This window comes from Bos taurus, chromosome 17 (genome assembly GCF_002263795.3).
Source record: "Bos taurus isolate L1 Dominette 01449 registration number 42190680 breed Hereford chromosome 17, ARS-UCD2.0, whole genome shotgun sequence".
Classification (NCBI taxonomy): domain Eukaryota; kingdom Metazoa; phylum Chordata; class Mammalia; order Artiodactyla; family Bovidae; genus Bos; species Bos taurus.
This window is the reverse complement of record NC_037344.1, coordinates 10,029,802-10,043,619: the sequence shown is the minus strand read 5'-3', so window position 1 is coordinate 10,043,619 and position 13,818 is coordinate 10,029,802. Positions and strand designations below refer to the sequence as shown.

The 13,818-nt window shown below is 47.1% G+C and overlaps 1 protein-coding gene and 1 non-coding gene across 11 annotated transcripts in view; one reads left to right on the top strand and one right to left on the bottom strand.

The window, feature by feature from the left end:
* Window positions 1-13,818, top strand: part of ARHGAP10 (Rho GTPase activating protein 10) — a 384,335-nt gene that overhangs the window by 361,138 nt on the left and 9,379 nt on the right. For 4 of the 10 annotated variants that reach the window (XM_059875959.1, XM_024977154.2, XM_024977155.2 and 1 more), the window contains one exon: window positions 8,026-8,178. The exons of 2 other annotated variants lie outside the window; for them this stretch is intronic. In XM_059875959.1, coding sequence (XP_059731942.1) covers window positions 8,026-8,178 — 153 coding nt within the window. 10 annotated transcript variants of the gene reach the window in all.
* TRNAC-ACA (transfer RNA cysteine (anticodon ACA)) lies at window positions 4,640-4,711 on the bottom strand. Its single transcript has one exon. It is a non-coding gene; the product is annotated as a tRNA-Cys (tRNA).

Below are 13,818 nucleotides of genomic sequence, written 5' to 3'. Positions count from 1 at the left end.
TGTGGCTTTGATAACAACTGGGTTAAGAGGGTGCAAGATCTACAGCCTGCAAATCCCAAAGCATTTACTGTCTGGCCCTTTGCAGAAAAAGCCAACCTCAATCTATCATATAAACAAAACCAATCTTTTTGGAGAAGTCCACATTCCTTAAAAACCAGTTTCAACAATTGTGGTTAATCGCTACCTTTCAGATGGGTGGTCTGAGTGATTTTTAAATAGAACCCTTATGAATTTTTTCTTATTATTCAATTAACCAAAAGGTTTCCTGCAAGTGTGTGATCGTAATTTCAAAAGGCTTTTAGTGTTTCAATGATTTAAAAAATTATTTGGGGTTATTCCTTTTAAAACCTATTGTTAAAAATAAACATTTTATTTTGAAATAGTTTTAGATTTATAGAAAATATGCAAAGATAGTATAGAGAGTTCCTGAGACCCTTCATTCACCTTCTCCTACTGTTAACATCTTACACTGAACCACTTTGGTTAAAACTAAGAAATCGGTTGGAATTATCACTCTCAGACAGTTTTACTTTTAACTAAACTTACTTTGGTTAAAATTAGGAAATTCACGTTGGTACAACACATACAGAATGTATTTGTATTTCACTGTATATATATTTTTAACTCATGTCCTTTTGTTCTAGGAACCAGCCCTAGATCATATATAGTCATATTGCATTTAGCAACATTTCTTCCCCAATAATGACATTTCCTTAATGTTTAGAGTTTTCTTTCTTTAACATAGTTCACTTCTTTAGGTAAAGAAGATGATTCATTAGTGAAGAAACAAGTCTGAAAAGCAGAGGCGAGAATACTTAGAGGTCATAAGAAGTGAACTTGGGGCTCCAGTCACTCCCGGATGCTTTCTGCCTGTAATGTTATTCATATCTTACTGCCAGCCAGCCTCTTAACAATTACTCTCACTTTAGCCAAGGAAGCTGAGACCAAGGAGATTGTTAGCCGCCTGTTTGAGTTGCGGCTGACCCTCAGCCAGGGCTGATAATGCCAGCTGTCTCCCAGCCTCCGAGAGAGTGAGAAGTGTCCTCCTCTGTTCCCAACCCGGCCTCATTTTTTTTTTTTTTTTAACAAAAAGAGGAAGAAGCTTAGGGAGATTACGAAATTGCAGATGGGCACCCAGCCAGAGCTGTCTTGGAACCCAGGTGTCTCTGTAGAGTAGCAGCGTGTCGTGGTGTGAATAAAATCCTTCAGTTGCCCTACCTGTGAGCATTTGACTCCGTGGTCTTGTCCCCTGGGTACCTCTGCCTCCCCTCTCTCTCCATTCAGCTCATGTTTCATTCCAGCCACTCGCTGGTAGGGACCTGCGACTCTGAGGTCTTGCAGGCTTGTCAGAGCGCAGCTTCGACCCAACATGACCTTGAGTAAGCACCTTCGCCTTTCTGCTGCTGGCTCGTCACGAGTCACGTCGGAATGAGTGCAGTAACGTGTGTGCATTGTGTCTGGCAGAGTGCCAACGGCCAGGGTGTAGGGAGCGGGTGAGGATCCTGATGAGCCAGGCGTCGACTCAGGGCAGGAGGTCTCTCCCGATGCCACGTGACAGCTGCCTCCGCCTCTGTTCTCCTGCGGGACCCTGGGCCCCTCTCCGCGTGGCCCTCATCACGCTGCGTCGTCATCATCAGTGTATCCTTCTCCTCTCACCGGACTGGGTGCTTGTAGAAAACAGATGTCATAGTTCCTGGGGTGTCCCCAGGGCAGGCGAGGGGCCTGACTGGTGCTTCTCAGATCCTGAACGATGAGTGAACAGGGTGTGGTTGGAGCCCTCCTAGTGGCCAGCACTGACCTCCCGGCCCCCCACTGTGATTTCTGGTGACTTGTCACAGTGCCCCTCCCCACTGCCGTGCCCCCACTTGGAGCCAGCAGGGTGCTGGCTGGGGAGTTCTCCTTCTCGGGCACTTCAGGAAGAGCAGTGGCATTTATTTGAACAGAGATTTCCCATAATACACAGATCAACAATATTTCCTTCTGTCTTCATTAACATTTTCAAACACTCTTGCCCAGGACAGCTGTTCTAGACTTATGCCGTACGCTTCCTGGACTGGAATGAAAGATCATTTCACTAATGTGTTAGTTTCTGCTCGGAGACCTTGCAAATGAGCTTTTAAAATCTTTCCTTCCAGTGCAAACTTCTGATTTGATGCCGACACGACAAAGGCCATCTTCTTGGTGCTTGGGGGATTTAATCGCTTTAGAAAAGCAGTCATTTCTTTCCTTGAAATGTATTCCCCCTTGAATGTTACCTGACGCCCTGTGCTCCCAGAGTTTGGAACCGGGTACTTGTACTACCAGCATTGGCCAGGGCCTGACCTACCTCAGCTATGCAAGAAATATTTGTTAGAGATAGACAGGCTCTGGTGACTGGTGCAGCTGTTGTCGAATTTCAACAGTTAAAAGCCTAAGTCCCCTTCCCTATTTCTGAAATGTTTATGCTGTTTTGCTGCCAAAAAGTTTCTTAATATGCACGGTGCGTGGAGTCTGGTATTGGAGATTGGGTCGCCGTTTGAATCCCAAGCAGCATCTACTGCTGATTTGTTACGTTTTCAGAAAAATAAGCTCTGCAAAGTGTATGCATATATAGCTACGGTCATAATTTTGTCTTCAGGGTTTATTCCTCTGTGTGGTGAGAGCTACAGGGCCTTTCCCTGGAGTACAGACCTGTTTTGCCAAAGCAAAGATGTTGATTTTTGTTACTGGATAGAATTTTCTTCCCCTCCCCAAAGCAGGAGACATCCCTGTCGCCTTTCAGTGTCAGAAAGTTTTCCAGCATAAGTTTCTAAGTTAGCAGGGGGAAACCTCTGTGTTTTTTGGTGAAACCCTCTTGTTTTCATTTCTTCCTTTTCTCTGAGAAGGAAACATTCCTCCTCAAAGGAAGGTTGGCTCTTCTGCCCTGAAAATGGAGAGGAGTCACCACGCTTTCAGTTTCGTGTGAGAAGTTGGGAAGAAAGCAGAGACGCACATTCATCTTTCTCTGTAATTTATTTCTCTTTTGGTCAATGTGGTTTCTGAGCTTTTCAGGAAAAGTTGACTTCTGCCTCCCGTTTTTGCAGACCACAACTTGGCTTTCAGGAAACAGGGCACTTGAGGTGCTCTTTTATAATTGGCCAGGGGCTTCTTACTCAATAAAATCAGTGGTTTGTGATCACTTCAGTCTTGTTCATCAAAAATCCATAGTTAAAGGGGTAGCAGGAAGAAGGAATTAAATAGGTTTTTTTTTTTTATTATTTTTTAAGTGCTGAACCTTTGGGAAGTGAAGAGAGAACATTCAAAATATTGCATTATATTCTAGCATCTTTATTATGTTCATATTTTTTATTCTTGGATCAACTATCAGTTTTGGTCTTTTACCTGAGGGCACTTTTAGCCAGAGTTCTCCTGTGAACCACAGAATACAGGAAATGACCTGACTATTTTCTCAGTGCTCTCAGGGATGCTGGCATGAACTGTGACGTCGGAAATTTGACTCTGCTTTGCAAGCTCCCACATTGGCCCGCCATGATTCCGAGAATGCTGGCATGGGACATGGGACGCCTGGTCAGAGTTAAAAGACCGTATTCAACACGGATATAGCAGTCCGCAGAGGATTCCTTTGAGTCCCATTTCTCATAGGGTGGTGCCCTGTGGGCCAGATAACACCTGCCTGTGGACTGCTGCAAGAGAGAATCCAGAGCTCTGGCAAACCAGATCTTTTATGATGGTGGTAAAGCCTGTTCTTCACTCCAGGAGAAGACACAAACTTTATCTTCCAAGGCTCTGTGTTCCATAAACACTTTTGAAAAGATAACCCAGCCTCTGCTCACTAGAAGTGCATAAACAGCAGAGATTCGTGAAGAATTGTCTCCCAACGTGTGCGTAGCTAGAGCACTTCTGGACATGCAGGAGAGATGTTCATTCATTAGGTACATGAGTGCCTTAGGGTTTCCTTCTCTCCTACAGCGCTGGCTGAGAAAAACGGCCAGACCTTTGCTATGGGTACCCTCTCCCAAGTGCTTGAAGTCAAAGTGAAAGTGTTAGTCGCTTCAGTCATGTCCAACTCTTTGCCACCCCATGGACTATCGTCTGTGAGGCTCCTCTGTCCATGGAATTCTTCAGGCAAGAATACTGGAGTGGGTTGCCATTCCCTTCTACAGGGGATCTTCCTGACCCAGGGATTAAACCTGGTTTTCCTGCACTGCAGGCAGATTCATTACTGCCTGAGCTACCAGGACAGACACCACCCTGCCCCAAATGCCTAGGGTTCCTCTAAAATGTTTAAGTCAAAGAAGAGAAAGAGAATATCAGACATTCTATCTTAACACAGTATCAACTGGAGACATATTAATGCCATAGGTGTTTGTTTCTGCAAAAATCCCCTGGTCCATAATGTATTAAAAGTAATACTTTACTGCTTTTTGAGAAAATATAAGTATTATATTTAAAGATTTAAATACTTAAAAATATTTTTTGATGCTTATTGCCAAAACAAAACCAAACCCAAATTCTGAAAAGTAGTCAAAGTGAAGTCACTCAGTCATGTCCCCACGACTCTCTGCGACCCCATGGACTGTAGCCTACCATGCTCCTGTGTTCATGGGATTTTCCAGGCAAGAGTACTGAAGTGGGTTGCCATTTCCTTCTCCAGGGGATCTTCCTGACCCAGGGATTGAACCTGGGTCTCCCGCATTGTAGGCAGATGCTTTACCATCTGAGCCACCCAGGAAGTCCCTGAAAAGTAGGGAATGGTTTATATAAAAAAGCTCACGTTTACTATTTCTTGTCTTAAAAAAATTGGGGGACGATTGCTTTGGAGACACCTGTGAAGCATCTTCTAGCCTTTGCTGGCTGAGGTGAGAAGTCAGGTCTTCAGTCTTGAGTATATTTATGTAACTGCTTCCTGCCTCGTCCCGGCTCCTTCCCAGCAGGAAAGCCAGTGGGAAGTTGCTCGTATCCTTGAGACCACTCGCTGTTTCCCGAACTTCGTTTTGCCGGGCCAGTCTCACAGGACTTCCTTTCTCCATACGATGATGCTGCCTCCCTGCCGTGGAGGCTGTTCCCAGACTTGTGTCTTCTGACCTCTTACAAATACTCCAGCCTGCAAAGCTCATGCCCACAGAGAAGTCCTCAGCTGAGGCTTCTGAGATGTTGTGGAGAAACCCAGGGACTCAAATAAAGAAGGATTTCCCAGGTGGCACTAGTCATAAAGAATCCACCTGCCAATGCAGGAGACACAGGAGATGGGGGTTCGATCCCTGGGTTGGGAAGATCCCCTGGAGGAGGAAATGGCAACCCTTGGGGTCACAGAGAGTCAGACACGACTTAGCTACTGAACATACAGCACACAAATAAAGAAGTTTAGGTCTCAGTGGGAAGTCTGGAAGGCTCTCTTTATGAATCATTGAGTGCGGGATTGCCAGCACATCTCTGTGTTGAAAGACAGTAGAAAAATCACAGAGAATAAACCAAGAAGCAAAAAAAGGCTCATGTTGAGGGCTTACTCTGGACAAGGTGGAGATGCCAAGCTAGGGATATAACCTTGCCTTCTGCATTTGCTATTCCAACAATTCTTTGACTTTCTAGAAGGCGTATTTTCCCTTTACAAGAAAACAAACCAGTTTTCTTAAAAAAAAAAAAAAAAAGGATGAAATAGATAATAGCTATAAAATTTATGACTTTCACTTTGAAAGAGCCTTATAAATACACACATCGTTACTCTGTCTTCATCTCGTGACTGTCCTCCCTGTCAGCGGATGGATGGCCATCATTTTATCGCTTGACTGTTTATGACCAGAAAGAGTTGATGGGGGTGGGGTAGTACACTTCATTCTCTGCCACCACCACCCCCGAGCACCTTGAGTAATTGCTGGGAGATAAAATGGCAATTGTTTGGCTAAGTGTGGTCTTAAATTCTCTGTCGGAGCTTCACTCCCGCTGTCCTTTCCTGATTAGTAAGACACCATTATAGGTTCCTTTTCTGCTAAAGAATGGAGTGACTTTTGCTGTTGGATATACGGACCCCCTTGGGATTTATAGAATGGTGTATATTTATAGCTTGGTATGAAATAGATTTGATGACTTCCAAATGAATGGCTGGATAGGGGGATTGTAAAGAAGTTGTTCAAAGAATAACTTGTAATCTTTTGGCTCTGATGCATGTGGGATCTTAGTTCCCTGACCCCTGCATTGGCGGGGTGGAGTCTTAACCACCGGACTGCTGGGGAAGACCCCCAAAGTATAAAGTTTTTAAAACATGCATCCCTCCCCCCCCTTTTTTTTTTCCTGATGAAGAGGATAGGAACCTTTTCTGTACTAAAAGCCTATCAAGTCAGTCATGCAACATTTCATGTACTTGATGGATAAAAGCCAGGTAGTGTTAGAACATCTGGACTGAGTTCCCAGATGTGGCTTGAAGACTTCCCATGCCAAGCACTCTGCCTGGCTTTATGCAATCTATAGAAAGGATTATAAACCTGCTGTTATCCAGAGGCTAAAGAAATCGCTGAAACCATCACAGAATAATCCATGCTCATCTCCCCTCCCGTTTATTGGTGTGATGGGCCTGTAGAGGAGTTCTGTGACTTAGGCCAGAGGAGAAGTAGTTGGTGGGGTGTGAGGCAGGGCGGGGGTGGCAGCTGGAGCTGACCGGGGGACGGGCTAGATTGGAACAGGCAGAGGAGTGGGAGAGACAGTGGGGCAGAGGGGAACATCGTGGGGGCAGACCATGGGCAGAATGGCCAGGCTGCTGGGGCTGCTGGGGGAGCTGCTGGAGGGCAGGTGGGGGAGTACACCAGTTCTTAGGGGAGGCAGATGAGGTAGACTGGGTCTTACCCGGTTGGCTGATAGAGCTCGCTGAGTGGGAAGCATGGGGCTGGGGGCTCGGCTAGGAGACCACAGCAGCAACACAGGCACAAGCAGGAAGAATGGGATTGCCTCCTGTTTATGACCAGAGGATACAGAAAGGAACAGCCTGGGAGCTTTTGCAGAAAAGATGGATAGAACGTGAGGTGCATTCTCGTCTACAGGAGAAATCAAAGAGAAGGCTCTGGGACGTGGAAGGACAGAAGCTGCTTGTCGAAACTGGTTTTAGCCAAAGAGGGTGAAATTGAGGTGAAGAGCATCTGGGTGTAGCCGCACTGAATACCCGTGTGTTGAAAATGTCTTTGAATGAAACGAGCAGCTTTCAGAGCATTACTTTTATTTTTTAAATATAAATTTATTTACTTTAATTGGAGGTTAATTACTTTACAATATTGTATTGGTTTTGCCATACATCAACATGGATCCACCACGCGTCAGCACATTCCTTTTAAAGCAAGCTTTGTTGACCATAGTCTCAAGCCTCCAGTTTTGAGACCACTGAAGAATACTTTAATTCAGACCCACATATACTTATTGAAGTGTCCGTGTTTAGAGGAGCCTCCATGATCTGGATTACATGATTTGGTTTACTGATCTGCTTACATTAGCTTATTCTCAAAATTGGCAAATACTGGGGACTGTTCGGGTTACGAGGGGTTTGCTATTCCCTGGTTTCTCCCTTCAGTGCTGGATTTTTGTCTACTCTAAAGGAATCTCAACTCCCAGTGGCATTTTGAGTTTCCATGTGTATAGGACCAGGTGAAATAACTTTAGACATGAAAAGGCCACTGTTGAATTTTTAGAGGTATAGGTCACAGGCTTAACTATAGATTCTTGTGACTTTCCTGCTAAGCAGAAAACACGAATACTTCGCAAGTCCAAGCAATTTGCTTTGGCCATTGGATTCTGGTGTTCTAATTAGTGAATCAGTATGATGCTAGCTTGGACAAGACTAGATCTTCTCCACAAACCTGGAGAAGTTCAGTAAGACATCTCTAGTTCTGAGGTGTGGCTCTTGGGGCTACAGACCTGGGAGGGTGTGGGGAGGATTCTGTCCCTTTGGATCATCTGGAGAGAGAAAGAAGCTCTCATCCTAGCTGTTGAGGAATGGAGTGTCATGTATTTGGTGTCCTATGGGCTTTATACTATTAATTCTATTCTTCAAACCTCCACCCTTAGCCCAAGTCAGGCCCGATCATCCGCAGTCCAGTGGCTTAACCCTCAATCTCCAACCACACCGAGCTGCAGCCCAGCTGTTACACCTCCTTCACCCAAGCTGCCACCTGTCCCCCTCTCTCTTCCTGCCACTGTAGCGGACAAGCCACCTGAAAGGTATGTGGTTTTCTGTGTGATGTAGAATATGGGGGTGGCGAGCAGAGGGGCTTGATCAACCTGAGTGGGTTCTTGTGCTCCCTGCGTGGAAAAGGCTTCCCGTCTCCTGGACTCTGTGGACATTTATAACCTTATCTTAAAGGTTCAAGAGCAAGTACATTCTTGGAAGAAATTTGCCTTATGTGAGACCTGCTTGAACCTGCCCTTTTTGGTTCTGGTCGTACATTTATGAAACCATATTTTTTGGAAGAACTCCTTATACATAAATAGAAAGCACACATGCTTTGTTTTCCAGAAGGAAATGTTGTTCAGCAGCTCAGTCGTGTCTGACTCTTTGCAACCCCATGGACTGCAGCACCCCAGGCTTCCCTGTCCTCTACTGTCTCAAACTCATGCCCGTTGAGTCAGTGATGCCATCCGACCTTCTCATCTTCTGTCATCCCCTTCTTATCCTGCCTTCAATCTTTCCCAGCATCAGGGACTTTTCCAGTGAGTCAGCTGTTTGCATCACATATAAATGGGGCACTGGAAACTGTAATTAATATGGCCCTTTGATGCGCTAGTGATGCAGAGGCCAGAGTGCTTTAGCAAAGCCCGTCCTCTGGGCCAGCAGACTGGCCATCCCCATCAGTGGCCCCCCCTCCTGCCAAGAGATGGGATGCTGCCTTCTGCCCTGGTGTGCAGCTGGCTGGCAGCCTGGTTTCCATCCTTCCCCACTGGGTTCTTTTCCCACAAGAACACACAGGATGTTTTGACAAACGGAGAGAAGTTGAGCCTGATGTGCCTTTTGGGGGCGAGAGTGAGGGGGTCAAATACAGAAGACCCAGCTGAGAACAACAAGGCCTTTCCGGCGGGGGCGTGGAAGCAGACTGTCAGTGGAGGATCGTGTCCTCAGCGCATGGCTGGAGCCACTGAGTATCTGTGTGCCTCAGCCCTTAACTGACTTGCCCCTGTCTCAAGACACCGGTGCTTTTCCTTAATCGATAAATGCATTGGAAATAAACATGCCCCGTGGTTCTAGTAACACTGAATGAGAGGAAAGGGCATCCCACTGAGTGCAGAGGACAATCAGGTGAAGAGGTTCAGGGTAAGCTTTTCAGAGAGGCTGCCTAAAAGGAAGATCTGAATTTGAAACTCGTCAGTTACTTGTCAAGCGCTATGGTTTCGCCTGATGTTCACTTTCCCGCTAATCTCTCTTTTGGAAGGCACTGCTGCGCGGGTGTCATAGAAGTGAGATTCGGGAAATGCGGGTGGGGAGAGGTGAGGTTTCTCACGCTTCGATCTGTGCGTCTCACGTGCTCCCTCTTCAGCATCATCAGTCGGAAGGCCCGGGCGGTATACCCCTGTGAAGCAGAACACAGCTCGGAGTTGTCCTTCGAAATTGGAGCCATTTTTGAGGATGGTAAGTGTCCCGTGGGAGCTTTGCGGGAGGTTGCCTTCTGCCTTCACAGAGGGTCTGCAGCCCAGAGCAGGCAGGCGGTCCCTGGCTGTGGGGTTGTCAGGAGCTTGCTGCTTTGGATGGGCGAGGGCCAGCCCACGTGGCTCCCGGGAACTGAAGACCAGGGCCTGTGCATGCCCACTTCTGCTTTAACCTTGGTTTTTCTCCAAACTTGGTAACTCTCAAGGTCCTTCATTCAGGACATTTTTGTCCTGATGTAGAGAAGCCGGTGCAAAGTGAAATCAAGAAACGTTTCCAATTTGCACCCTCTGTTTTCCTCCCAGAGTCCCCAGCTCTCTTAAACGCTTCAGGTTCATCAGCCCTGAGTTACAGGCAAGTGCTGTTGTCAACCGATTTTGCTTTATTGTTCCCTTACATTCTGAGGCTTGACATGGTTTTTGCTCATTGGAGTTGTGTCTGAATCTCTCAATGTGGGTATTGACTTTGCATATTGAGACCAGGGTATAGATTTTATTTGTGTGTTGAATAGTCACATGTAAGCGTTTTAGGAGCTATGCCCGGTTTCAGATTTCACAAATTCCTCCTGTGGTTCCATGTGTATCTCTTCCCTCCCCCTTGATTCCTTCCTTCCCAGTCCTCCTCATTATGAAACTCATTGGTTGCTATGGAAACAGCGATGTTGTGTGGGGGTGTGGCTGCCCAAAAGAGTTCTGGGGAAGCAGCGAGAACCTTTGATGCTTGGAATGGTTGATTAGCCAGAATGTTTGGAATATATGGAGTGCGTCAACACAGCGCCTGGTGCTGTATTGTCAGTGATGTGGCGTGTGCCGATGATTGTGGTTTAGAAAGCAAGCTGCCTCATTTAGAGGAGATTTCTGTATCTGTGGGATACGTACTCTGGAGAGCCAGAGACTGCCGACAGTGTCAGCAAACAAACAACAACAGAAAACCCCACATGTGACAGAATTAAACTCCGTGGAGAAATTTTGTTCTTAAGAGTAGAAGCTTCTGCCGCGGTAACATACACGCACACGGTTTTGCCAGGAGACGGTAGTCGGTTAGCTGCGCTGCTCCAGGCCTGTCACATATTGACACCCATAGAGCAGAAGGGAAAGCTGAGAGCGTTGAAACGTGTCATTTAAGACATGAAGATTATTATTATTATTATTTTTTTTTGCTGTACCCTCATGTATGGCATGAGAGAAGGCAATGGCATCCCACTCCAGTACTCTTGCCTGGAAAATCCCGTGGATGAAGGAGCCTGGTAGTCTGCAGTCCATGGGGTCGCTAAGAGTCATACAGGACTGAGCGACCTCACTTTCACTTTTCACTTTCCTGCATTGGAGAAGGAAATGGCAACCCGCTCCAGTGTTCTTGCCTGGAGAATCCCAGGGATGGGGGAGCCTGGTGGGCTGCCGTCTATGGGGTCGCACAGAGTCGGACATGACTGGAGTGACTTAGCAGCAGCTGCATGTATGGCATGGAGTTGCTCAGGGTCTCAGATAGTAAAGAATCTGCCTGCAGTGCAGATGTGGCTTCCATCCCTGGGTTGGAAAGTTCCCCTGGAGAAGGAAATGACAACCCACTCTAGTATTCTTGCTTGGAGAATTCTATGTACAGAAGAGCCTGGCAGGCTACAGTCCACGCGGTTGCAAAAAGTCAGACACTTGGTGAGTCAGCAACAACATGTGCAGTGCGTGTGATCTTAGTTCCTCACCAGGGATTGAACCACTCCCCCTGCAGTGGAATCGTGGAGGCTTAACCACTGGACCGCTTTTGACGCTGTGTGATTCGATTTGTTTGGGAGCCCCTGAACACAGCATGGTTCGTGTGATGTGTATGTTGGTGGAAGCTGTGTCTATTAGGGTGCCTTTGGCTGCAGGTAACAAAAACTGATAGATAGAGCTGGTGGAAGCAGTCATGAAGATGGATTCCCTCACACAGTAAGAAGTCTGCAGGTGGGGAGCCCCGGGGCTGGTCAGCCACAGCCTCGAGGGTGTCGCCAAAGCCCACAGCGTGTCCATCTCAGGCTGAACACGGGGGCCCTGGCTGCTTCCCCAGGCGGGTGGGAAGGCTGCCCCAGTTCTGGGCGTCATGGCCACACTCAGCCACAGCAGAGAGGCTGTGCCTCATCCTTGTGTTCTGGTTTTTAACTATGAGAAAACCTCTCCCAGCTTCCTTCCTGGGTTATCTGTTTGTTCTCAAGTCTCAATAGCCAGAATGAGGTCAGACGCTCACCTTAAACCCACTGCTGGCCAGGACTTCAGACCATACTTGGTCCAGAAATTCCTCCTCTGGGCACAAAGACATAGGAAGGGGGAGTCAGAGTTTCAATCAAATCTAGTTCTGCCAGCATGGATGATATTGGGAAAGGTCAGCAGAAGTCTGATGCCAGAGATTGAAGACCTCCACTTCTAAAGTCCCACGGTGGCTTGCAGGAGTCCTAAGAAAAATAGTGTGTGCACAGGTGTGTGTGTCTCTTTCTCTATGTGTGTGTGTGTGTACACAAACATATCCATGTATACATGTACATACATATATGCACACACATGCATCTCAGTGTGTTTTGGGAACAGGAGAGTGATTGAGAGCAGAGAGCTATGGATTGTCAACCCTGCACTTACCTGCCTGAGGTCAGTTGGCTTTTCCACTTTCTGTGTGACCTGGACAAGTTCCTTAAGTTCTCTCTGCCTCAGGTCCTCCATCCTGATCCACAAGGATGTTCTCCTGGGTGGTGATGTGTCAGGGCAGCATTTGGGGCCATGAGTGCAGCACAGACATCTGAGGAGGCTGTTGCTGACCACAGAGCTTCACTTGGTGCCCTGTGGACCCAGCTCCAATTTGAGCCAAGGCACAGAGCCCTCAGATTGGGGGGTCTGTGATGCTGGTCTGGATGGCTGGCTGGGGCACCCAGGGAGTATTGGGTGTTCCTCAGGCCTTCCCCAGGCCAGCTACCCCAGAGATGCTTACTGATGTGTTGACACCCTCCCTCTCCACGAGCATACTCGCCTGTCATTTGATGTGAACTCCATGCCTTGCAGCTCTGCCCCCTCCTTTTGCAGCAGCAAATACACATGGGGACCATGCTCAGAACCCATGCCCCAGACTGAGTGTTTCTTAAGGAGGTTCTTAAAGGTCACAGACAGTGGAAGACCCTTGTCTTCGCTGTTCAGTCACTAAATCATGTCCCACTCTTTGTGACCTCATGGACTGCAGCCTGCTAGGCTCCTCTGTCCTTCACTATCTCCCGGAGTTTGCTTAAATTCATGTCCATTGAGTTGGTGATGCTCTCTAACCATCTCATCCTCTGCTGCCCTCTTCTCCTGCCCTCAATCTTTCCCAGCATTGGGGTCTTTTCCAGTGAGTTGGCTTTTTGCATCAGGTGGCTAAAGTCTTGGAGCTTCAACTTCAGTATCAGTCCTTCCAGTGAATATTCAGGGCTGATTTCCTTTAGGATTGACTGATTTGATCTCCTTGCAGTCCAAGGGACTCTCAAGAGTCCTCTTCAGTACCATGGTATGAAAACATCAATTCTTCGGTGCTCAGCCTTCTTTATGATCCACCTCTCACATCTGTGCATGACTACTGGAAAAACCATAGCTTTGACTGTACGGACTTTCATCATCAAAGTGAGGTCTTTGCTTTTTAATATGCTGTCTAGGTTTGTCATAGCTTTCCTTCCAAGGAGCAAGCATCTTTTAATTTCACAGCTGCAGTCACTGTCTGCAGTGATTTTGGAGTCCCAAGGAAATAAAGTCTGTCACTGCTTCTACTTTCTTCCCATCTATTTGCCGTGAAGTGTCGAGACGCCTAATGCTTAGCTGTTATTCTGGGGCAGTGCCTCCCATATCCCATAGGGGGCGCTGTGTGTGTAAGGTCTCAGGGCAGATGACGTTCTCATGCGACACCCCACCCCTCCCCCCCAATACACACCTGTATGCGTGTGTGTGCACACACACACATACACAAGGCATGTGTAGGGGTTATTTATGAGGACTCTGACCTGGTCTGAAGCATTGAGAGTGGTCTTGGAGGGCGGGTGGGGTGCCCTCAGAAGGTTGTCCGGGTGTAAATGGGAACAAGAGCAGAGGGCCAGCCATGTAAAGCTCAGACTGTGGCTGGCTACACAGGAGTGGGTTATGAACTCCGTTTGCTGAGTTGCAGTCAGCATTGAAAAATAGGAAAGAGTGCATTAAAAAAAAAGTGCATTGAACATAGTGAGAAGTATTATCCCATGAAGC